The sequence below is a fragment of the Panicum virgatum genome, chromosome 4N (genome assembly GCF_016808335.1).
Source record: "Panicum virgatum strain AP13 chromosome 4N, P.virgatum_v5, whole genome shotgun sequence".
In the NCBI taxonomy this organism is placed as follows: Eukaryota; Viridiplantae; Streptophyta; class Magnoliopsida; order Poales; family Poaceae; genus Panicum; species Panicum virgatum.
In genome coordinates, this window is record NC_053148.1 from 2,490,874 (window position 1) to 2,515,597 (window position 24,724).

The window sequence follows — 24,724 nt, forward strand, 5'->3', positions numbered from 1 at the left end:
TAACACCTAACGGTGGCGGAAGGAGCCGAGCAAGAGGAGAGGAGATCGTGCGGCTCCCGTGGCCCGCACGAATCTTAAACATTGGAAGATCCAACCTCTTCCTACAATCCAGAAGATGGATAGGATTTGCGGGAGTTCCAGTGCTGCACAGACCGGCCCATGACAAGAAATAACAGAGATATAACGTGAATTGTAGATATGGATAACAGAGCAATCTTTCAATGATATTTTTCCAACTCTCAATCTTTCAATGGTATTTTTCTGAACTTTCGATCTTTTGATGCTATGGATTTAATTTTTCTAATTTTTTCATAAACACATCGAAAGAGTATGTAGTGGTATATTTTCAAAAACTGTAAAATTATAATGATATGTTTTCTATATAAAAAATAATAATAGTGTATTTCAGAAACATGATCCAATTAACTCAAAAATTAAATATCCCCGGCCCAGGAGAAGAGTCCACTCGCGCTCCCTCCGCTTGGAGCCTCTCGCATCTCTCCGACCCCGTCAGGCACCGCCGCACCGGTCGCCGGCGGCGGCGAGGGATTTGCGCGGTGCGTCGCTCCCGGTTGCTGCCCAGGTGGGCGGAGCAGGATAGCGGCGGTCGCTCGGCTAAGCAGCCACCACTTCGGGTAGCCAACTGATTCAATCCTTTGCTTTCGGGGACTGGGGATCCGGGGGCCAGCCTGCCATGGCGGCGAGGCCGCCGCCTTCGTCCGCGTCCGCGCCCACTGGGTCTCTCTCCATGAAGGAGTACCTCAAGAGGTACCAGTCGGGCCCGGGCGCCGACGGTGACCAGAAGAAGGCGAAGAAGAAGACGAAGAAGAAGCCCAAGCCCCCCGCCGGGGGAGGCGGGGTGCTCATCGTCGACGAGGACCCCGTGTGGCAGAAGCCCGTGCGGGTGGAGGTCGACGAGCCCGCGTCGTCAGGTACGCTGCCCCTTCTGACTTCTGAGCCCCGAAACCCTGAATCGTAGTGCTAGTTCTGATCTTCTGGATGGATTGGCTAGGAATTTTGAATTGGGAGTTGGGTTTGCGGTTGCAGGTGACGACAGGCCTCTGGTGGATGAGGACATCGAGGTCAAGCGGATGCGCCGCCTGGTGGCAATACGCGGGGCGCGGCCGTACAACGCCATTGTGGAGGACGGCAGCGGGTGGGTCACCGTGGCCGCCCCGGAGGAGCAGGCTGGTGGGTCCACCCGCCGCCGCAGGAATGACACGCCGTCGCCGGAGCGGGGAGGTGCTGGGAGCAAGGACAGTTCTCCTCCACGTCGGAGGCAGTGGCGTGACACACCCTCACCTGAGGCCGGTGATGCTGCTGGGAAGGACATGTCGCCACCGAGGCAGAGGCGGAGGCGCCAGGACACACCATCGCCAAAGGGCAACGGTGCAGCTGATCAGGATGGCATGTCACCACCACAGAAGTCCTAAGGCAAGACCCCTCGCCACCGAGGAGACGTGCTCGTAATGACACTGAGGAGCCCCAGGACCTCGAGCTGCCAAGGAGGCGTGTGAGACATGATTCTGAGGAGCCTCAGGACACCTCGCCACCACGAAGGCGTAGGCATGATTCAGAAGAGCCCCAAGACATGTCACAACCACGGAGGCGAATGAGGCATGATTCTGAGGAGCCTCATGACATGTCACCACCACGAAGGCGTAGGCATGATTCAGAGGAGCCCCAGGACATGTCACCACCACGGAGGCGAATGAGACATGATTTAGAGGAGCCACAAGACCTCTCTGTACCACGTCGAAGAGCAGGGCATGACTTAGAGGAGCCCAAAGAAATATCCCCACCTCGGCGATGGAGCCAATATGATTCAAAAGAGCCCAAAGACATGCCACCACAGAGGAGGAAGCACCAGGACTCTACAAAGGTGGATGATCTGTCGCCTCCAAGAAGAAGAAATAGGGGGCAGAGTCCAGAGGATGGGGATGTTTCACCACAAAGGAAGGGTAAGAAGGAAGGAGCCCAAAAACAGGCGAGGAAAGCTGGACTGATGACAGCAGAGGAAGTTAAAGAGGACATCAGAAGGATTAAGGAGGATGAGATGCTCAAGTGAGTGATTGCTACACATCTAAGAATAGATATGCTTGCCCATTGATTGAAACTTGTTGTATATTTATTTGTTGTTTTGTTATTAGGTTCGCAGCTCAGGATCCCTCATTGGTTGGGAAAGGGGCAAAGGCTGTATTCCGAGACAAGGAAGGTACTGCATATGCAGTATGCACAGCTGTTTTGGTTATTTTGTTGTCTGTTTACCCATATCACCGTACTATATTCTTGCACTCACATAGCTGGTGATGTTTTCCAGGTAAACGGATAAGTGAAGAAGAGATGCGCAAGTCAAAGGAATCTGAAAAGCCGAAGGTTGATAGATGTTCTTCTTGAACCACTATTTTCTAGTCATCAGTGTCTGTATCTTCTGAAATATTCTGTGGTGCATGGAATTTCTCATGTGGTTCTACCATAACTATATAGATTGGGGAGCGCAATTTTCCACATTTATGTGTCTTGAGCCTTGATATTTTGGTAATTAGGACATATGTCTTGCATTTTTTAAAAAAAAAGTGAAACCTGTCATGAAACTTATCTTTCCTTTCACCAGTACTATAAAGAGCAATTGTTTCTAAGCACTGATTTTAAGCTGTTCATATGAGAGAGAATGTACAGTAGGCTATCGAATTACCTACTAAACAATATATTTGTGCAGCTTCCCCCACCTAGTACCTATAAATGTTACAGTCAGAACAGACTTGAAGCTTATTTCTGGCGTTATGATGAATTTGTGCGTTCTGATAAATTTGTCCTCCCCCATACTAGTTGTAAATATGCCTAATCAAGCAAGTTCCTTGTTTTAGCTTTTAAAATGACCAATGTTGTACTCATCATGGGCAGGAAATACATATAGAATGGGGTAAAGGATTGGCGCAGAAGCGAGAAGCTGAGGCTAGATTAAAAGAGCTTGAAGCTGAGAAGAGTAAACCATTTGCTCGAACAAGGTACTTGACAGATTGCCTATCTGTGTTTTTTTCTCAATTCTTTGTTTAATTAGGTGTGTATCTGTCTGAACTTCCCTTGCATGTATTTGACGGTTAGCTGGTTCTCCTTGTAGGGATGACCCTGAGCTTGACTCTTATGCTAAAAAACAGAATCCGATGGGGTGATCCTATGGCTCACCTTGTCAAGGTAACTGTGATTTGACTGGAGTGGCTTGGTTGAACCTGTTGAACACCAATTGTCTATTTGTTCTGTACAATTGCTGATATTGTGCTAATTTATTGCAGCGAAAAGATCCAGAATTTCTCCTTGAAGACTTTGGAGACGATGAAAAGATGAAAGAATCTGGTTTCCTAGTTCCCCAAAATATACCTAGTCACAATTGGCTGAAACGTGGAGTAGATCCCCCTCCAAATCGTTATGGCATAAAGCCTGGGCGTCACTGGGATGGTGTGGATCGCAGTAATGGTATGTACCTTACAATGTCACTACCAATTTTAGCTTATAACCTCATGTCCTCATGCAGCATGCAAGTGGCAAAAGGTTTACCTGAGTTTGAATTTGTTACCTTCCTGCTTAGAGTCATCTATCGCATATGCAGGCTGGTATCAGTGTATCACTAATACATAATACAACCATAGTCTGGGGTGCTTCACTTCACTTTTCTGCTAAGCCTTTCTTAATATTCCTTTTAAGAGATTGTAGTAAATTAGTTAATTTACAAGAGCATAGCAATAGGTGAAGCTTCATCATTTTAACCTGCCCAACTACTCATATGTGCTAGGTGTCTGTTACCTCACACAATTAATATGTTTGTTCATTTGCATATCTTGTGGGTTTATTTATCAGCAAACTTTCTTGTATGATAGCATCCATGAGTTTTGCTGACCTTGGCAGAACATGGTAATATGCCCATCAACTAACCACATGCCCATATAAGAAACATGTGGTTTTGAGCTCAAAATCCGTAAAATTCTGTAGGAGCACTAATGTCAATGTAGTTATTAACTTGAGAGCTCTTTTCTGTCATTGAGAGTATTAAATTTCAAACAAGATGTTTGTCCGCATGGGTTGTTTAAACTGGGTTTGGTTGTTAAGGAATGGATGAACGAACATGGTTGGAGAGGAGAGAACCTCTGAAAATATTTGCTTTCTGTTTTGAGAAAGTTCCCTATATAGCATTGGACTAAAATCTGGTTCCTTATATAGCACTGGAAAATTTTGATTCCCTTGATTGACATCATAATTTACTTTTGGTTTCCTTTCTCGACACTTCCATTAGGTCTGTTAGTAATTTCCGTTAAGTTTCACACCAGGCATGTTAGATGTCCAGTAAAAGGACCAAAATACCCCTTAGGACATTCATGTGTCCAGGCTCATACTGACTTCAGATTGCCCCGCTTGTTTCCTACCAAGACCTATACCTACAGGCTGCAGCTGTTGGCAGCGATGCGGTAAACGTGATGGTTTTGCTAGTATAAAATAAAATGTATTAGTATTTGCTAAGTGACCGCGGCTATTCTGGTCACTTTCCCACCGCTCTCCAGCCAGATTTGCTTTTCCTTGAACTGCAAAGAGGAGAACACACGTATATCCACCAACACACATATCCACACACAGACAGACAGAGAGGGAGGGAGGGAGGCCAATGCAAGCCTCTGCTTTTAGTAACTAATTAACATAATCTACATGACCTGCAGCATGCAAAACTGCAGCTAACCATCAAAATAAATATAGCCCGAAAGAATTATGTGCTCTCTGCATTGTTGGAACCTACAGAGAACTTACCGGAATGTCTGTTTTTGGAGAATGCATGTTCGTACTGTTCTAGAATCGAGGACAAATAGTCCCTATTTTTCATTGAATAATTATCATACTAAAGCTGTAAAAAAAACATTGTGCTTAGAATAATTCAGGGAAAGTGATCCAGTTATATTCTTTGTTTGTTTAATATATCACTAGAACTTGAATGCACTCAGCATATATCACTAGACAAATATGAGGGGCAAAAATGTCTTTTCAGGTAGACTTAACAGCCAACATAACAGAAGTGTCAAGAAAGGAACAAATAAAAATTTCCGATGTCAGATAAGGATGATCAAACTTTCTAGTGCCGTAAAAGAAATCGAGTTTTAACTCAGTGCTATACTGGGAATTTTCTCTTCTGTTTCTCCGTTGTATGCTAATCTTCACGTTCAATAGGCCAGCTTATTCTGGGTATTTGCACAGCATATCTTGTGTGTATTTTAAGGTTGCTGACCTTTGGGCTAATTTGTATTTTGGTGTACATTTTTTGCAACAACTGTGGCATGAACCTTGCACAAGTTCTAAATTTATTCCCATTTCTTTGCAGGATTTGAGAAGGACATGTTCAAGCTAAAGAACGAGAAGCAAGCAATGGAGCAAGAGGCCTATCTTTGGTCTGTATCAGATATGTGAGCCCAGCTGCTGTTCCAAGACATGAATTCTGAATGGACTAATGTGGTCTGAAGGAAGAAACGGAGACGACTATTCAAACATTTTTCTTTAAACACACAAAATGGCCACGCTGGTGAGTGCTGTGCGGCTGGAGTGGCTTGAATATGTTAACCCAATGAAGCATTGGTTTTGTACTTTTAACATGTATTTGTTGAAACTTGTTACCACTCGTACTTCTGTTATCCTTGACATTTTGTAATTTAGATAGACATACCGTGCTGCAAAGGCGCAGTTTTTGGACTAGTACAGAAGATGAGATTTCACTACCACTTCCTGCTTTCCATGTGATTAGTTTGCCTCCGTTTTCAATCTTGGAAGATTTGGAGTCTCTGGATCTGAACTTGTCTTGTCGATTATTAGAACGCCATCCGAAGCAGGAATCGGCAGGGTCATTACTCAGTACGTCACGCGAAGTCCGTGACATCGATAACGTTCGATCAAGATACATATTCTGTGCCGCTTTGGTTTTGATCTGAAATTTCCTGCCGTTTTGACCGCGATACAAACTGCTTTCCATCCAAGTCCCGTTCAGTTCTCAGGTCGCGCCGCGTGATCGAATATAGCCCAAGCAAACCATTTTTTTTTGAAATAAAGGCTTTGTTTGACCGCTAATTACGGTGTCAAACAAAATCAGTTTACAAAACTAATTTCAGAACCCCGAGCTAGGAACCCTAAGATTCTAATGAGACTTTTGGACGTGTAATTTGAGAAGGGTTACTGTAGCATCACTGTAGCTAATCGTTGATTAATTACCGTTATTAGATTCGTCGCGAAAAATCACATTCATCCTTGAAAAAATGTTACAAATAAACTTCATTTGGTTCTTCATGCGGAGGCTAGAATGGAAACGAGCCAAAGTATAGCCCAAGCAAACCTTGGTACGACCGTCCAAGCCCATCGTTCGACTTGGAGGCTCGCAAGCGGAGAACAGAGGGGACACGCAAGCGAGGGTGGTGCCGCCGGCGCGAGATCGAGGGATCCCAATATCCCATCCCCCGCCGACGCGACGCTGTTCGAGGGCCGAGCGGAATTCGTCGCCGCCGGAGCCGGAGCCGAGGGAGCCCGAGATGGTGAACTCGTTCTTCGTGTTCTGCGGGTGCGTGGACCAGGCCAGCGTGGCGGTGGTGGAGAAGTGGGGGCGCTTCGTCCGCCTCGCCGAGCCGGGCCTCCACTTCTTCAACCCCTTCGCCGGGGAGTGCGTCGCGGGGTCCCTCACCACCCGCGTCCAGTCCCTCGACGTCCGCGTCGAGACCAAGACCAAGGTTTGCTGGTTCTTTCCCCCATCCGTTCTGTTCCAGGCTGTGTAGCTCCCCTTGCCGATCTTGATCGCGCGCTGTCTTGCTAGATAGATTCGGTTGCGTCTGTGCTGGTACAATTGCCTATGTTAGATGTTGGAATTGATCAATCTCGGGGGGTTCGGTCCTGGAACTCACCAGTGCTCGGTGAAGAAGTTGCCCAGCTGTGTCCGGTTCTGATCAGTACTACTTGACTACTTGTGCTAGATTGATGGTTTAGTTTTTGGGGTCATGTGAAATTGCATCATGCTGTGGACCGGGGGTATCATTTGGTTGCAGAACTCCAGGTCCAGGATAAGGTTATGCTTTACCGTGCAAAGGGAATTGGAATCACTTTACATGGTCTGCGGAGTAGTGGTAATCTGTTTTCCCTGTAGATTAGTGTGCGGCTCTGGGATATTGGAAGAACATCATTGATGGCATTATGTCATTATCTGACAAGTGAATTTTGAGTTTCTGTGTAGTAAAATTTGTGAGCTGTGGAGTAACTGATCCGGATGCTGCAGTTGTTCTGTGGCGACACAGACTCGACCCGCTCCTTTTTTGTGCTAGATTTGGAAGTGTGGCTGTAACAACACTAAATCGCATATGCCAACCACTGTGTCGGGCCAGATGTGTAGCCTGTTTACAGATGAATTGAAATACTAAATAGTTTTATATGGTACTTGTTTCTTGTTGAAACGATTGATGGCGTGCTTTTCCTTTGCAGGATAATGTCTTCGTCCAGCTGATTTGCACCATTCAATATCGTGTTGTCAAGGAAAATGCTGATGATGCATTCTATGAGTTGCAGAATCCCCAACAGCAAATTCAGGCTTACGTCTTTGATGGTGAATTGTTAATGCTGAATTAGTTATTTTGTACTGTTTCTCTAAAGTATAAGCTGACACTTTAATTTTTCCTGATAAATAGTTGTTCGGGCCATAGTTCCAAGAATGAATCTGGATGATCTTTTCGAGCAAAAGAATGATGTGGCGAAATCTGTACTGGAGGAGCTTGAAAAGGTAATTTGAAGGCCAATTTTACTGGTAGTCTGCGTTCTACGATTGCCTCAAAATTATTGATTCACACATACTAGTGCAGTGCCACATCTGACCTTATTTTTGTTTCACTTGTTACATGTATTGCTCATTCATGGTGCATAGTTTCATGGATCCAGTACATTCTGCTTATACTCTGCTTTTAATTAGCAATCTATTCTCTGACCACCGGATCGTAGTCTTTATCAGTTTGCCCCTTTGTATTCTCACAGTTTGCTTTGGTTCAGTACATCCTAATCATGCTATTTTGGCCCACTTTATTTTCAAGTAAGGGTTTAACATATATACTAAAAGGAGGATAGGTCCGTAATATAATTTGATGGAATTTGGTCGTGTGACAAGCACTGCATTGATGTTTCTAGATAAGTGACATGCTTAATGATTTTGAACACTATGCTTGTTTCTGATGAAATCGGAATCTTATTTGGTTGATATTTGCCCCATAATTTATTGGATTTGTACTGTTTGGTTTCTCCCAAAACCTTGTTTCTCTGCATCATATAATGTCAAGTATTTGAGGTTAATCCAATATTCTACCTTTTTCTTGGATGTGGTGTCTGTTCTGTCTTTCTTCGCATATAAATAAATTTTTGCTGCTGTTCAGGTGATGGCAGATTATGGTTACAGCATTGAGCACATTCTCATGATTGATATCATTCCTGACGCTGCTGTGCGCAAAGCAATGAATGAGATAAATGCAGGTATTGTGCTGTTTTTATTACATGCAGAACTGCTTCCAGGTTATACAGCTTGGGAAATGTTAACTGAGCTCTGTTCATGAAATTAAAACATAATGTTGCTTTTGTATGCTATCCTTTTGTAGACATGCTTCCTTTTAGTTTTCATCTAATGTCTGGCTTTAAGTAGTATTTTCAACCATTTGCATATGTGCTCAGTTAACTGATTAACTCTTATTGCAGCCCAAAGGCTTCAGCTGGCAAGCGTCTACAAAGGAGAAGCAGAGAAGGTTCTCTTGGTGAAGAAGGCGGAAGCAGAAGCAGAGGCAAAATATCTCTCCGGTGTCGGCATTGCCAAGCAGCGGCAAGCTATAACCGACGGCCTCAGGGAGAACATCCTGAACTTCTCGCACTCGGTGTCGGGCACCAGCGCCAAAGAAGTCATGGACCTGATCATGGTCACACAGTACTTTGACACCATCAAGGAGCTCGGGGACGGCTCGAAGAACACCACGGTGTTCATCCCCCACGGCCCGGGCCACGTGAAAGACATCAGCGAGCAGATCCGGGACGGCATGATGCAGGCCTCGAGCAGCAACGTGTAGACCACTCGTTGACGTGGGCACACACGGCTGGGGACGCCTCAGCTCGGGCTGAGCCTCAGGCTAATCTGTTTATAGTATTAGATCGTTAGTGGTAAATAACGAGTGCTAGGACTTTCGGCTTGTCACCTGGAGTTGTATGCGGTCCTGAAACTAGTGTGGATGAATTTTCGTATGAGATAATGTCCAGGCCGTACGTGTTTTTGCATGTTCTTTCTAGCTATGACAAGTTATATACTGATCTGGCCTTTTAGACAATGTATAGCGCTTCAGTTGATACGTGGGTGTGGATTTTTGCCTGTGCAGAATACTTGTGAATTGAAGCATTATATGGTTGGAAAATCTTTACATGGCTCAGCTCCTGTAATTTTGCACGCTTGTTTCTGGCAGAAGAGGCACCGAACAGATTCTCATGGTTTGATTGTTCCGTGTATGGTCTGTTCATCTCAGTCACTTGCTGCAATGCCAGATTGCTGGCTGTGCTCACAGTACGCTGAATTTGCATGAATGCAGGGAACACACACACACACACACACACACACACACACACACACACACACCAATCTGTCTAGAATTCCAAGATTTTTCTTGGACCAAGTTTGCAGGCGTTTCGTGGGAAAGATTTGCAGTTGTGTAGCGCGCCACTACGTGCATGCAACGAAGCTGCAACTCGTCGTGTGCGCCCATGGCATCCTCCCTCCAGCGCCTTTGGGCATCGTCGCCCTCCTCTCCTCCCCAGCGGAGATCGCGGCGGGCCCCACGCGCCGCCTGCTCCCTCCCTCCGTCCCTCCTCCCCTCCCCACCCCGCGCGGGCATGCGCGCACGCACCTATCACGCACCCACTGCGCTCGTCGCCATTCCCGGCCGGCTAAATCAGGATAATAGGCTAGTGTGGGAGCGACAAGAGGCGGAGGAAGAGGGAGCTGGTGGTGGTGGTGCGGAGGTCGTCGATCGGATCGGATCGGATCGGTTCGGAGTCGTCGGCAGCGAGATGTCGATGGACTTCGGCGCCCCGGCGGATGACCCCAAGGCCTTCCGCAACATCTGCCGCGACCGTACGTGCACGCGCGCGACTCTGAATCGGCTCTTCGATGGCCGCCTCCCACAATCTCAATCCGCTTTGCGCCCTGCAGGGATACTGAAGGACTTGCTGAAGCCGGACAAGGATAAGGAGACCAAGAGCTCGTGGAAGGTAATTTTGATACACCTGCACGGCTGTTTGATTTATTTATGCATACTCTGCTCGTCCCATGCTTACTGCCAACCTGTTCAGAATGTACCATTTTGAACGAAAAAAGTTTACATTCATAGATTTGAGTGTGTCATTTGGTTAAGAAGCCAATCCTCGCGTCGCATTCCTTCACATTGCTGTTTTCTTAATGCAACAAGCGTGGCTCTTCCCCCAAGCTATGTCATGATCCTGGCACATTTGCTATGGACGTACCCCGATCAGTCTGAGCACTACTAATTAGTTGTCGTGGTTATCTGAGCTACAAATTTGTCACATTTGCAGGTTCTTATAATGGATAAGTTTACAGTGAAGATCATGGGTTATGCTTGCAAGATGGCGGAAATTACCGATGCAGGGATTTCGTGTAAGTTTCCCAGACCTGGATGCATGATCGTCTAGAAGAAAGTAAATGGGTGGTGGTTACCATGTTCTTACTGCGTTTCCTTGCAAGAGACCTGTTTTTTGGCCAATAACACTTGGGCAGAGCTGATCGGTTGGAGGAGTTTATGTATAATAATCTTACTGCCATATCCTGCAGTGGTCGAAGATCTGTTCAAGAGAAGGGAGCCAATGCCTTCAATGGATGCAATCTACTTTCTGCAGCCACTGAAAGAGAAGTAATTTTCAGCAGGCACTGCTATGCCCCATGGCAGCATCTATTTTACCATGTGGCACAATAAATATGTTATTCATCTTGAGCTCTCTTCTCTGATGCATATTTCCTGCAATCTGCAGTGTCATAATGCTTCTCTCTGATATGTCTGGGAGATGTCCACTGTACAGGAAGTACGTTGAATTGCCACCTCTAGTTTGTAGCTAGAATTTCATTTCCAAAAGCTTCAGATGTAATAAATTTTGAGTCGCACGCTGATGATTTCACTTCAAACGCTAGGGCATACATCTTCTTTAGTTCACCAATTCCTAAGGAGCTGGTATCTTACATAAAGAATGACAGCAGTGTAATACCACGGATTGGTGCACTAAGAGAGGTAGGTTATTTTGCAATGTATCTTTCATTGCTTTGAGCTATGGCACAAGTTCTTCTAATAAATTCTAATGCTGTGATTCAATTGATTGCAGATGAATTTGGAATTCTTTACTATTGACATGCAGGTATTCAGCTTTCAATCTACATCGTTTCAATAAATTCTGAGATTAATATATGAAAGTACCATATGCTCACTTAATTATTTTTTCCTTTTCTGGTCGGTGTCAGCCACAAACATTCAATAAAATAATTAAGAATATATTGTTGTGACCAAACTATTGTTGTCGTTGGTTTTGTTACATAGATTGGAACTTCTGCACCTGCAATATGAAAGAATTAAATGGTTTTAAAATTTCCAAATATGATTTTCTTAAAAGTGATAAGCATAGGAAATCCATTCCAGTAAACATGCTGGATGCACTTGTATTTGCATGTCTTTGTCTCCTGCTCACTGTCTATGGTATGATGATCACTCTACTACTAACTTTATCTGTCGTATATGCAGGGCTTCGTAACTGACCATGATACGGCGCTGACTGATTTATATGGCCCAAGTGAACATAATTCCAAAACATTCAACGATACTATAAGCACGATGTCTACTCGCATCGCGACCGCATTTGCATCATTGAAAGTACGTTAGTGAACTCCATTTGCTACAATCTATTCATGCCCACTGATAATTAGTAGAAAATTCCTCTTTTTTTTAATAACAGTTACACAGCTAGCTAAGGTATGTATCACTTCCATAAAGACAAGCAGTGTAAAATTATCAAAAAAGGCAATAAATTTCAGCATATGTTGTTCGTAGTTAGTTTTCATACTTATTGCTTGAATTTTTACTGACAAACATGTTAGCTAGCAGGATGGTGACATTTTTTATATATGCTCGTTGGCCTAAATCTTGATTGCACCAGCGTGTTTTTACTTGATCCACATTACATTTTACCATGGTGCACCTCTCGTGTTGGGTAACTACAGTCCGGAATTTTAAATGAATATAATATGGCATCAGTATACTCTAGGTGGAACTTGATTAAAACCATGATATAGATATACTAATAGCAAACGTTCCAAAGTCAAGCATTCTCTAAATTTTTGACCAAGTTTATGAAAAATACACTAAAATCTAGGACATCAAATTAGTTTTATTATATCCACCACTAAAATTTCTTACATTTTGAAAAGGAGGTAGTGGTCTACAATGCTAACTTTAGATTTCCTGCATTTATGACTATCTCCTATCTTAATTAGCAACAGAGGCAACTATATCTCTAGCTCTATTGCGCTGTTTTATAAATAATTAGCCTTATTATTCCCCTTTTTTATTAAACACGAAAGCTGATGTAAGTACTGTGCAGGAATTTCCATGTGTGCGGTATCGGGCACCGAAAGGAGATGCTTCCGCAACTACTAAATTTGATATGGTTCCAAAGTGGCTTGCTACTGCTGTTTGGGATATTGTGTCAAAATATAAATCAACAATTCCTGAATTTCCCCAGAAGGAGACATGTGAACTGCTCATTGTTGACAGGCCTATAGATCAGGTGCTAAAGCATAACCTGTTATTCATCTTAAAAGTATAGTAAAGATCGTCAATATAGCAAACAGCATCAATGTACTCATGACAGCTTACAACAATTTCATATGACTGCAAAGATAGCACCTGTTATTCATGAATGGACCTATGATGCAATGTGCCATGATCTACTTGAAATGGATGGTACCAAATACATATACGAGGTAATTGTAGTATCATATTAGTAACGAGCTACTAATTCTCTTTAGTTTCCTTATTCTTAATGTTATTTTCTGTTGGAAGGTATCAAAGGCAGGTTCGGAACCTGAACAAAAGGAGGCTGTATTGGAGGATCATGATCCTCTTTGGCTTGAGCTTCGCCATGCTCACATAGCTGATGTGAGTCTTATGTGTTTTATTGGTGCATTTCAATCGCTTAACTATATTTTGGTCTATTATTCCTAACACTAATTAAAATGCCAGGCTAGTGAGAGATTGTACGAAAAGATGAATAATTTTGTTTCCAAGAATAAAGCAGCACAACTACATTCAAGGTGCATAACCTTTCTCAATTTCGAATGTAATTGTGAGTGCTTTTTTTGGGCACGGTGTATCCTAGTACAGTATTTCATAAGAATGCCCAGGGGCGGAGCCCGAAACAAATCAAGCCCCGTGCTGAATAGCTAACTTCTTACTAGCTTCAACATTTTACCTATTTTTTAGTCAGCTGTACCACTGTCGATTTAGGCTTAGGACCCAGGCTGCAGCACAGGCACATGGGGCCTGGCACGGCCACTGAGAATGCCTCATATTTTTTTTGTTACTGCTGCTATTTATGGTTTTTAGTCATAGTGCTATTTACAGTTCTGGACTGCTGATGTTAGTGGACTGCTGATGTTAGTCATATTCTATTTCAACCCTTGTGCTGGATATTTATCTGTGGCACATTTATTCAAAGGTCAAAATATAAACATATGCATCTTAGTAGCATATATAGCATTCTTTTGAACAAGTGATTTTATTTGGATTTAATGCTGCAAGACAAGTGGCACAAAATTTACTTCTGATGCCAGACCATAAAATGCATAATATTTCCAAATTCTTGCATAATAAATGATAGTGACGTTTCCATTTTCAACTAGAGATGGTGGTGAAATCTCAACAAGGGATCTGCAGAAAATCGTTCAAGCATTGCCGCAATATAGTGATCAAGTTGAGAAATTGACACTACATATAGAGGTAGATTGTTGCTCTCAAAGAATATCTGCCCTATACGCTTTTCTGTTCTGATGTTTAATCTTTTTCTTTACAAGTCATCACTTACCATTTCCTATATTTATAAATTTAAGGGAATTAGGAAATTAACTTTCATACAGATGCAAGAAGAAAATCATATTAGCATTAAAAAAATTATATTATCTTATGGTACATAATTATAAAGGGGCACCAAAAGATGGTTCATCGCTCATGATGGATTATGGAATCTATTGCAGCCATGGTAGAAAATAAACTATTTAACATGGTAAGAAATGTCATTATCTTCCTTTGCACATTTACATGTTTTACCCACATAGTTAAGCATAGAATATAGTTCAAAGCAAACAGTTGTAGTTTAAAGGCACTTGTTTTCACCTTAATGCATGTTGTCCATATTTAGTTCATGCATCTTATGGCTCAGTGCCTTGCATTTGAACATCTTTTTGGAACATTGCAGAAGAGCTGTGTGTCATTTCATTTATAGAAGAAATAAAGTTCATTATGTTACAGGCCCTAACTGCTACTTTGAACAGCAACCTTTGTTATATTTACCTCTAATTTCAATTGATGAGTACTAAAACTTCCGATTGGTCTCCTTTTCAGATTGCTGGTAAAATTAATAGGTTTATCAGGGAGTATGGGCTCCGTGACATTGGGCAGCTGGAGCAGGACCTGGTTTTTGGAGATGCAGGAGCTAAGGAGGTGATCAGCATCCTTAGGTCAAAGCAGGTTTGTTCAGAAAGAGAAACAAAAAACAGGCTTGCTGCTAAGTCCCTTTCAATTGATTTTGTTCTTTGCTTGACATGCTTGCTACTATCAAGGATATGAGTCCAGAAAACAAACTGAGGTTGCTGATTATATATGCAATTGTATATCCAGAAAAGTTTGAAGGTGACAAAGGGGAAAAGTTGATGCAGGTATCTCACATCAATTTTTGACTGCTTATGAGCTATCGATTGTATAAATAGTGCACGCCTTATTCAAGATGCAAAGATATACCATGACATTGGAGGAAACCTTGATTTGCTCTCACTAATTATGAGTATTGGGCATATTAAAAGGGACTAGATATTTGGAATGTGCCATATATGTGATATCTTATTCTAGTTGCTAAATCCTACATAATTCCCATATGCCTCTCTCAGATTAGTACATGTCAATACAAAAGCAACTTGTGCTTAAAACTATCATGTGGTTATTCGCACTACGTGATGGAGAGAATAATTGCTCTATTCCTCCAACCCTAGATGGGTGGGTATATATAGATCCAATACAAGGGCCTCTAGATGGGCCTTTATACACATGGGCTCAATATACTCCAACACCCCCCCCCCCCGCAGTCTGAACTACCGGCGCAGCGGTGTTTAAGACTGGACAACAAGAAAGCTAACACCCCCCGCAGTCTGAATAACCGACGCAGCGATGTTCAAGACTGGACAAGATGAGAGTACAAGTAGAGCACAAAAGGGCTAATACCCCCCGCAGCCACAACTAGCCACCGGCTACGTTGAGGCTGGATCGAAACTCCGAGAAGGTCGACGAGGGCAGCCCCTTCGTGAAGATGTCAGCAAACTGGGAGGTAGTCGAGACATGGAGTACCCGAACATCGCCGATGGCGACTCTGTCGCGCACGAAGTGTAGGTCGATCTCCACGTGCTTCGTCCGCTGATGCTGGACGGGGTTGGTGGAGAGATACACGGCGCTGACGTTGTCGCAGTAGACGAGCGTGCTCTTGGCGAGCGGGCTGTGGAGCTTCGCCAAGAGCTGTCGCAGCCAGGACGCCTCCGCCACGCCGTTAGCAACAGCTCGGTACTCCGCCTCGGCACTGGAGCGGGAGACAACCGGCTGCCGCTTGGACGACCAGGAGACCAGGTTGCCACCCAGGAAGACGGCGTAGCCGGAGGTGGAGCGACGAGTGTTCGGGCAGCCAGCCCAGTCAGCGTCGGTGTAGACCACCAGCTCAGCAGAGGACGAGCGGTGAAGTACCAGGCCGAGGTCCACAGTGCCACGGACGTACCGGAGGAGACGCTTCAGCGCAGCAAGGTGTGACTCCCGGGGATCATGCATGTGGAGACAGACTTGCTGAACAGCGTAGGTGAGGTTTGGCCTGGTGAAGGTGAGGTACTGCAAAGCGCCAGCCAGACTCCGGTAGGCTGCAGGGTCAGCCACCGGATCACCCAGATCAGCAGATAGCTTCGCCTGAGTGTCGACTGGAGTGGAGCAGGGCTTGCAATCAGTCATCCCAGCCCGCTCCAGAATATCGAGGGCGTACTGCCGCTGGTGCAGAAGGAGACCAGACGGGCAAGGCTCAATAGTAACGCCCAAGAAGTGGTGGAGCTGACCAAGATCCTTCATAGCGAACTCCTGCTGCAGAGAGGAGATGACACTCTGAAGCAACTGCTGACTGGAAGCTGTGAGCACAATGTCATCGACATATAGCAGCAGATATGCCGTCTCATCATCACAGCGGTAGATGAAGAGAGACGTGTCAGACTTCGCCTTGGTGAACCCCAGTGTCAGCAAGAATGTGGCGAACCGAGAGTACCAAGCCCGTGGAGCCTGCTTCAGTCTATAGAGAGACTTGTTGAGCCGGCAGACCATATCCGGACGACTCGAGTCCACAAATCCCGCAGGCTGAGAGCAGTAAACAGTCTCTGACAAGGTGCCGTGAAAAAATACATTCTTCACGTCCAGCTGGTGCACAGGCCAAGTGCGCGAGAGCGCAAGTGAGAGGACCGTGCGCACCGTAGCGGGCTTCACAATCGGGCTGAAAGTCTCATCATAGTCCACACCAGGCCGCTGAGTGAACCCCCGGAGAACCCAGCGAGCCTTGTAGCGCTCCAGTGTGCCGTCAGCCCGACGCTTATGCATCCAGATCCACTTGCCAGTCACCACATTGCAACCAGACGGACGCGGCACGAGGTCCCACGTCTGGTTGGCAAGAAGAGCCGCGTACTCCTCTTCCATCGCGCGACGCCAGTGAGGATCCGCCAAGGCGTCGCGGACAGAGGAGGGTACCGGAGAGACCCGCGGCTCTCCCTCGGTGGCGGAGAGAATCGCGGCCTGGGACGCCATCCGCCGAGTCACCATGGGATGGATATGTCGAGGATCCCGATGGATGACCGGCGGGTGGTACACCTCCGGCTCTGCGCGAGTGGGAGCCGGAGGAGGCGGCGGAGGCAACGGCTCCGGTGTCGGCGTCGCAGGAGCCTCCGGAGCAGGAGCCGGAGCCTGTGTCGGCGCGAAACGACGCCGGTACACCTGCACCGGCTCAGCGTACCGCTGCGGCGCCGGGTTCAGCGCCGGACGACGCCGGTACACCTGCACCGGCTGAGCGTACCACTCAGGTGCAGGGGAAGGCACCGGGGCCGCGCGAGGCGCAGCAGAAGACACCGGGTCCGTGCGCGGCACAACCGGAGGTCCGGGGGGCGCGCGTGGCGCGACCGCGGGCCCCGGGGCCGTGCTCGGCGCAGCAGGGATCACCGGAAGCGGTGCCGGTGCGCCGTGAAAACCTGTAAGAAAAGGACAGACAAGTAACGGTGGCTGAACCACCGGGTCAGTTGCAAACAGAGACGCGAGCTCGGGATCAAAAGAAGGTGTGGAGGAGGTGGAGTAGGGGAAATCCGACTCGTCGAAAACGACGTGTCGGGAGATCAGAACGCGGCGAGAGGTGAGGTCAAAGCATCGGTACCCCTTGTGGTCAGGGGAGTACTCAAGAAACACACAACGAGTCGAGCGGGGCGCCAGCTTGTGAGAAGCGGTGGCGGAAGTGTTAGGGTAACACGCACACCCGAAGACCCGAAGGTGGTCGTAGCGAGGAGGGGTACTGAAAAGAGCGTGGTGTGGAGTGGGAGCAGGAGAAGTAGTGGACGGAAGGCGGTTGAGCAGGTAGGTGGCGGTGTGGAGGCTCTCAGCCCAGAAGCGCGGGGGGAGAGAAGCCTGGATCAGAAGGGTGCGCACGACGTCGTTCGTCGTGCGAATCATCCGCTCAGCCTTGCCGTTCTGAGGAGAGGTATACGGACAAGACATACGCAGCTGAACACCCCGAGACAGGAAGAAAGACCGGGAGGTGGAGTTATCGAACTCCCGCCTGTTGTCACACTGGACGGCCTTAACGGTGAGGCCGAACTGAGTGGACACCCAGGCAAAGAAGTGGAGGAGGGTGGGGAAGGTCTCAGACTTAGCGCGCAAAGGGAAAGTCCAAGAGTAATGAGAAAAATCATCAACAATGACCAGATAATATTTATAGCCAGACATGCTGAGTATAGGAGATGTCCACAGGTCACAGTGAATGAGATCAAAAGCATCCGCAGCATGCGAAGAAGAAAAAGAAAATAGAAGTCTAACATGACGACCTAACTGGCACGCATGACAGAGGTGCTCAGCAGGAGCCCTAGTACATGGAACATCGGTACTACGGCGGAGCTGAGCCAAAACGTCGCGGCCGGGGTGACCTAGCCGGCGATGCCAGGTGGTGGAAGAAGGCGGCACGGCAAAAGCAGAAGACGAAGAAGCCGAAGGCGAGGCAGCGGAAGCAGGAAGCCGAAGAGTGTAAAGGGGCCCCGGGCTGTCACATCGGAGAAGTGGACGCCGGGAAGCCGAATCCTTCACAGTAAGACCAGAAGAGTCAAATTCGATAGAACAGGAGTTGTCAGCAGTAAACTGGCGAATAGAAAGAAGGTTGTGAACCATTTGAGGAGCAACAAGAACATGAGGAAGACGAGGAGCAGAACCCACGGCGGTGACAGGAAGGCAAGATCCATCACCAACCATGATAGAAGAAGGACAAGAGGGGTGTGGGGGTCGGACAGAAGAGAGGATACCAGCATCGGGAGTGGTGTGGAACGAGGCGCCCGAGTCGGCGATCCACTCGGTGCTGGTCGGCGGCGTTAGTCCCATGGTGCTGAAGGACTGCGCCAGAGCAGCCTGGTCCCACCCCCCAGGCCAGGTCGGCTGCTGGCTGGGCTGAGCGGGCGGGATCCAGGACGGCGCGAAGAGTGGGGCAGTGCCAATGAACATGGCCGCCGGCTGGAGCTGAGAACGAGGCCCCCCTCCGGGACCCTGGAACGGCCACATCGAGATGCACCCTGACCATGGGTTGCTGAAGGATGGCCAGGGCGTACCTCCAGCGGCAGGGACACCAGCGGGAGGAGTCGGTGCGCCCCGGCGGCCCCCACCGGTACCGGTGCTCCCAGAAGCAGGGCCACCAGTGCCGCCACCACCACCCCGTCGCCGGCGACGTCCACGGCCCCCCTCCTCCGGTCTGCCCAGCGGTAGCAACGCCAAGGAGGGAGGTGGCAGGAGCAGCAGAGGAGGCCGGTGGAGTGGTAACAAGCGCGACGGGGGTGGGCGAGGACGATCCGGGTGCGAGACCCCTGGTGATCTCCTCGAGGGCGAGGTCGTCCCGAACCTGCAAGAAGGTGGGGAAGGGCCTCTGGCGAGCAATCCAGCCCTTCAGGTGGTCGTAGGTGCTGCTCAGTCCCCGTAGGACATTGAGCACCAAGACCCGATCGGACACCGGATCCCCGAGGTCGTGAAGAGCATCGGCCATGCTCTTCATCCGCCGTCAGTACTCACCGACGGAGAGGTCCCCCTGCACGAAGGTGCGGAAGGTGGCGTCGAGCTGGAGGGCGCGGTACTCGGCGTTGCCGAGGAACTGCCCCTCGAGCGCCACCCAAGCCTGTCGCGCGGTGCCGCCGTGGGTCCTGACGAGGTCCTGCAGATCTAGGGAGATGGTCCCGAAGATCCAGGACAGGGCGACGCTGTCGAGGCGCAGCCACGTCACGTCCCGCGCCTCGATCGGCGGGTCGACGAGGACGTGGTCGTCGAGGGCGTAGCGGCGGAGGGTGAGGAGGACCTGGTCCCGCCAGCGGCCGTAGGAGGAGGACACGGGATCGAGGAGGACGGAGACCAGGGCCCTGATGTTCTGGACACCGGCAGCCTGGAGGTGGAGCTGGGCGACCATGGGGTCTGTCGGGTCGTACCGGGCTCCAGATCCAGCAGGCGGGGCACGGCGGGAGGAGGAGCTGCTGGGCTCGGGGTCGACGGGCAACTGGCCGGAGGAGATGCGGAGAAAGCGCTCCGCCTCGGCGACCCGGAGGGCGAGGGCGTCGGCCGTGGCACGCTCGCGCTCCCAGGCGAGGGCAGCTACACAGACCCGCTCCTGGGCCGCCGAAGCCTCGGACTTGGCGGCGAGGAGGGCCGCGGCGAGAGCGGCGTCGGCCTGATGCCCGCGGAGGGCGGCGGCGGAGATCGGCGCGTCCGCCGGCGACATCCCGAGGCCAGGCCACGCGGGATCTGGCGCGTCGTCGGTGGCGGGCAGCTTCCCGGCGGCGACGGCAACGCGGTGGGCGGCCTGCGCGGCTGCAGCTGTGGTAGCAGCAATCCCAGGTGTCTCAGGCAGCTGCAGAGGCGCGTGTGGCCCAGGCTGGGGCGCAGGCTGCAGGTCGGGCGTCCCTGGCGGCAGCGCCCGTGGTCCAGGCGGCCCCGGCGGCCCCTGGATCTGCGGATCCGCGGCCCCCACGGCCCCCTCCACCTCCGGGCCGGCGCCAGCCGCGGCGGCGGCGGCAGCAGCGGCCGGATCGGGCGGGGGGGCTCGAGCTGCCAGGGCGGCGGCGGTGGCTCTGGGCCACGCGACCGGCGGCGCGCGAGCAGGGGAGGTGCCTTGCCAGGCGGCGGCGGCTGGAACGCCTGCGGCCGGAGCAGAGGGCTGGGCCCAGGCGGTGGCGGCGGCCGCCGCACCACGGGGAAGCAGGGGCCACGCATCCACGGCACCTGCAGCCGGAGCAGAGGAGGCGGAAGGGAGGGGAGGGAAAGAGGAGAGGGATAGGGAGGAAGAGGCCGGCGGCGCCGGCGGCCGGCCGGCCATGAGCCGGCGCCGGCGGGCACCAGAGGGGCCGGCGCTGGAAACAGAGTAGTGGAGAAAACCTAAACCTAAGCTAGTGATACCATGATGGAGAGAATAATTGCTCTATTCCTCCAACCCTAGATGGGTGGGTATATATAGATCCAATACAAGGGCCTCTAGATGGGCTTTTATACACATGGGCTCAATATACTCCAACACTACGGATTGCAGGCTAAGCTAATATCAGCTCTTGATTATTTATAGGGAATAATAAAATTGTAATGTGCATTGCTTCTACATAGGAGTAAATGTATGAATTAAGACCACTACTTGGCAATAACTAAAGGTACCATGACCCCATTTTTTCTGTGTGATGTGTGAGGTAGAAAATGCTCATGCAACTATTTGGACTACCTGATGATGCGATTCATAAAGCTTGGACATAAATCCAGCTCAGCAATAGTATTAAATAAGTTTAATCTATCTCTGCAGGAGGTTAAAGCTAGTAAGGAGTAGCTTTTACATCTTGTATTTGGACACTTGCATCCCAGTTCATCTGAAATACTTTTGCCTTTATAAGCTATCTATTATGCTACCTGCGAAAAAAAAATCGAATAACCCAGATTGAATCATTGAGATAAGCCTAGGCCGCATAGACTGAGACTGTTATCATCTTGCATTACAGAAGATTTCACAGAAACTAAAGATTATTCTGTCATTTGAATCTTTGTTAACAAATTTTATAGAATAGCATCTACATTTTTTGTTAACAAATTTCATGTTATGTTATTTGTTCTATAGCTATATGACAGCGAGCTAATTTATTGATATTCAGCTAGCAAAGCTTCCACATGATGATATGGATGTAATAAAGTGCTTAAGATACTTGGAAGGTGTAGATACAAAAAAGTCATCAAGGACCAGTACTTTCTCTCTAAAATTTGATGCACAAAAGGTGAGCTCATGATTTTCTCTCCGTATGGAGATGAAACTCGACTTTGTACGAAATAACTTTCTACAGTCTTCCCCTGTATTCACATGTTTCTAATTTTTATTCCAGAAGAAAAATGCTGCCAGGGTAGAAAAACAGGACGGGGAGGAAACATGGGCATTATCACGATTTTTCCCACTTATTGAGGCATGTGCTTACCGACCTTCCCTTATCTTCAACAAATATTACTTTGTGTCAGAAATCAGAATTATTATGATGTTCCAACAGCAAGATTGACCTGTATGCAGTTATATTTTGTTGTATAGTCCTGACTGAAGAGAGTATCTCCTTAGGTTCTTGTGGTCAAGAATTACTTACCATTAACCAAATAAAATTACTATTTAAATTTATGATTAAGTATGTTGCCTTTATTCTTCAGAATTTTTCTTACGTGCATGTGTATTTTTTCTACATTCAAGTTTTTTCTTATGAATTTCGTTACATGTTGAATTATCTGTGGTAACAGTTGGAGTTCCATGATTTATTAACAGGAGCTAATTGAGAAAATGAGCAAAGGTGAATTACCTCTGAAAGAGTACCCATCTATGAGTGAGCCAAGTTCTGCTCCTCAAGGTGCCACTCAAACAGCATCAACGGCAGGACCACCACAAAACCCACAGCCAATGTCTATGAGGTCAAGGCGGACACCGCAATGGGCTAAGTCCCGGAACTCTGGCGATTCTCAATCAAGGTAGTGATTAAACATAATTTTCTGTTTGGACCTCTTGGGCCTTATGAATTTCGAGTAACACACCTACTTCAGTGGGTTCCAAACTTTGGCTACTTTCTTATCATAATAAATTGGATTTGCAGTGATTCTTCAGTCTTGAGACACTCATCAGGTGAATTCAAGAGGCTAGGCAACCGCATTTTCGTCTTCATGATTGGTGGAGCCACTAGATCTGAAGTATGTTGTGTCTTTACTGCAAAATAGTAATTTCGATTTCTGTTGTGCATATATATATTTATTTATCATTTCACACTCCAATGGATCAGTTGCGCACGGTGCACAAGCTTACAATGAAAATGAAGCGCGAAATCGTTTTGGGCTCTTCTAGCATCGATGACCCTCCACAGTTTATTTCGGTAAAAACTCGATCTGTCTTAAGGTTTCCCTTTTTTTTCCCATCAATTCTTTCCCACTGGATTGCTAAAATTCAGCCTGCTCTGTTCATGCAACGACTCTGCCACTTGCAGAAACTGAAGTCTATAGGTAGTGCCGCTAACAAGTAACAACTAGTTTGCATGCTGAGCGATGGAATGAACTCGCACCTGATAGTACTCGATATAAGGTACATTCTCTTCTTATTGGCTCAATCCTTTTCGTTCGTTTTTTTAATTACTCAATCCGTAGTATATTAATTCGTTTGCTTTTGCAGCTTACAGCAGACATACTTGGCCAATGAACAGTTCTACATTTTATCAGGTTGATGTTGTCAATTGTCACCAATGACTGATGTCTGTCGAACTGATCACACGTTATTCTTCTTTATTTTTGAATTGAGGAAGTGAGCTGGCATATTAGGATGTAAAATAAGGGACGTGTGTACAACATTGTGTCCTTTTTTTTGTGTTGTTGTTGGCGAACTGATTAATAGAAAAACTGATAGGATGGTTTTGCCAAAAACTGTTTATATATGAATCTAGATTGATGTTTGTATGCTAATACAGACCAAATTATTGCATATACATGTGGCCCTGTTCGCTTGTCTTTTCCCGGCTTATTTCGGCTTGTTTTGGCTTGTTTCCTCTCACATGGTACTATTAAATCAGCCGAAATCAGCCGGCTTTTCCACCAGCCGAACAGCCCCTAAGGTGAACCTAGCTAGTGGGACGCAAATATTCCCACGACCGTTAGGCCAGTCTTAGTGATAGTGTCGACAAATTTGGGTCGTCACTTGTACCAGTAAGAAGAAAGAAAGATTGAGAGAGAGCAGCTGGAGAGAGTAGAGCTGCGCGATTTGGTTTGAGGGGCACGGAAGGAGCGTTCAGCCGCATGGGGGTTCGTGCCGCAGCTGAGGAGCTGCAGCGGAACGTCGACGACGCCGCGTGTCGGCGACGCCCTGACGGGCTGAATAGGAACGGCCGGCTTCAGCCCGATTCAGACATAAACAGGCAGCTACACGGACGCGAAATTGACTGCCCAAAACTTCCAAAATCGGTATCTAACCGATTCAAATAGTCTGCACCAAAGTTGTAGCACTAACAAAAGGATCCTGCTAACTTACGGCCGGCCGCAATATTACCTCCCCGTACGGCCGGTCCATTTTTGGAAATAATATTATATTATCCACTTTCCAGTTTTGGCAACCCCACCACCCGTCCGTTTCCCACATTTCTTAACGCCAACCAGCTCCTGTCATGCGCCCAAAAAAAAAAGCAAAAACTTGTAGGCTCTGTGAACACGTTCTCCCTTAACCCTCCAACTAAATTGCCCAGCAAAAAAACTGGAAATCTAGCACTGCCGCTGCCACTTGCCGCACACAAAAGCAAAACAGACTTATCAATCGATCCAAAAGAGACATTTATATGTGCCACCATCTGCAGATACATGTTTTTAGGGTTCCAGCAACAAAAAGAGATCCATTTGCGAAAAAATGGACACCCCCTCATGCAAAAATGCAGATCTTGTGTTACAAAGTTGCTAGAAGTGCAAAACCTAAACTTCGTGTGTATCTGGATATATGTGCTGGATCCGCCTCATTACTCCCCCTTCCCAAATTTCCACTATTGTAGATATAGATGCATACCTGTAAGATTGAAAATTAGGAACAAAAATATAAAGTTGAAAAG

At 47.5% G+C, this 24,724-nt stretch overlaps 2 protein-coding genes and 1 pseudogene across 2 annotated transcripts; all 3 read left to right on the top strand.

Moving 5' to 3' along the window:
* The first annotated feature begins 447 nt into the window (after window positions 1-447).
* Window positions 448-5,765, top strand: LOC120670211 (annotated as a pseudogene).
* A 593-nt stretch (window positions 5,766-6,358) lies between these two features.
* LOC120669945 (hypersensitive-induced response protein 4-like) lies at window positions 6,359-9,455 on the top strand. The gene is made up of 5 exons (XM_039949868.1): window positions 6,359-6,746; window positions 7,489-7,609; window positions 7,692-7,783; window positions 8,424-8,520; window positions 8,740-9,455. The coding sequence occupies exons 1-5, from the start codon at window positions 6,552-6,554 to the stop codon at window positions 9,099-9,101; spliced, it is 867 nt and encodes a 288-aa protein (XP_039805802.1). The 5' UTR covers window positions 6,359-6,551; the 3' UTR covers window positions 9,102-9,455.
* Window positions 9,456-9,762: 307 nt separating this feature from the next.
* LOC120671017 (probable protein transport Sec1b) lies at window positions 9,763-23,569 on the top strand. The gene is made up of 22 exons (XM_039951237.1): window positions 9,763-10,153; window positions 10,232-10,290; window positions 10,612-10,693; window positions 10,868-10,946; window positions 11,065-11,115; window positions 11,222-11,318; window positions 11,410-11,442; window positions 11,823-11,951; window positions 12,679-12,864; window positions 12,977-13,060; window positions 13,140-13,235; window positions 13,320-13,390; window positions 13,979-14,075; window positions 14,697-14,822; window positions 14,915-15,010; window positions 21,776-21,895; window positions 22,001-22,078; window positions 22,423-22,622; window positions 22,745-22,838; window positions 22,928-23,017; window positions 23,129-23,223; window positions 23,311-23,569. The coding sequence occupies exons 1-21, from the start codon at window positions 9,784-9,786 to the stop codon at window positions 23,162-23,164; spliced, it is 2,274 nt and encodes a 757-aa protein (XP_039807171.1). The 5' UTR covers window positions 9,763-9,783; the 3' UTR covers window positions 23,165-23,223; window positions 23,311-23,569.
* Window positions 23,570-24,724: the final 1,155 nt, after the last annotated feature.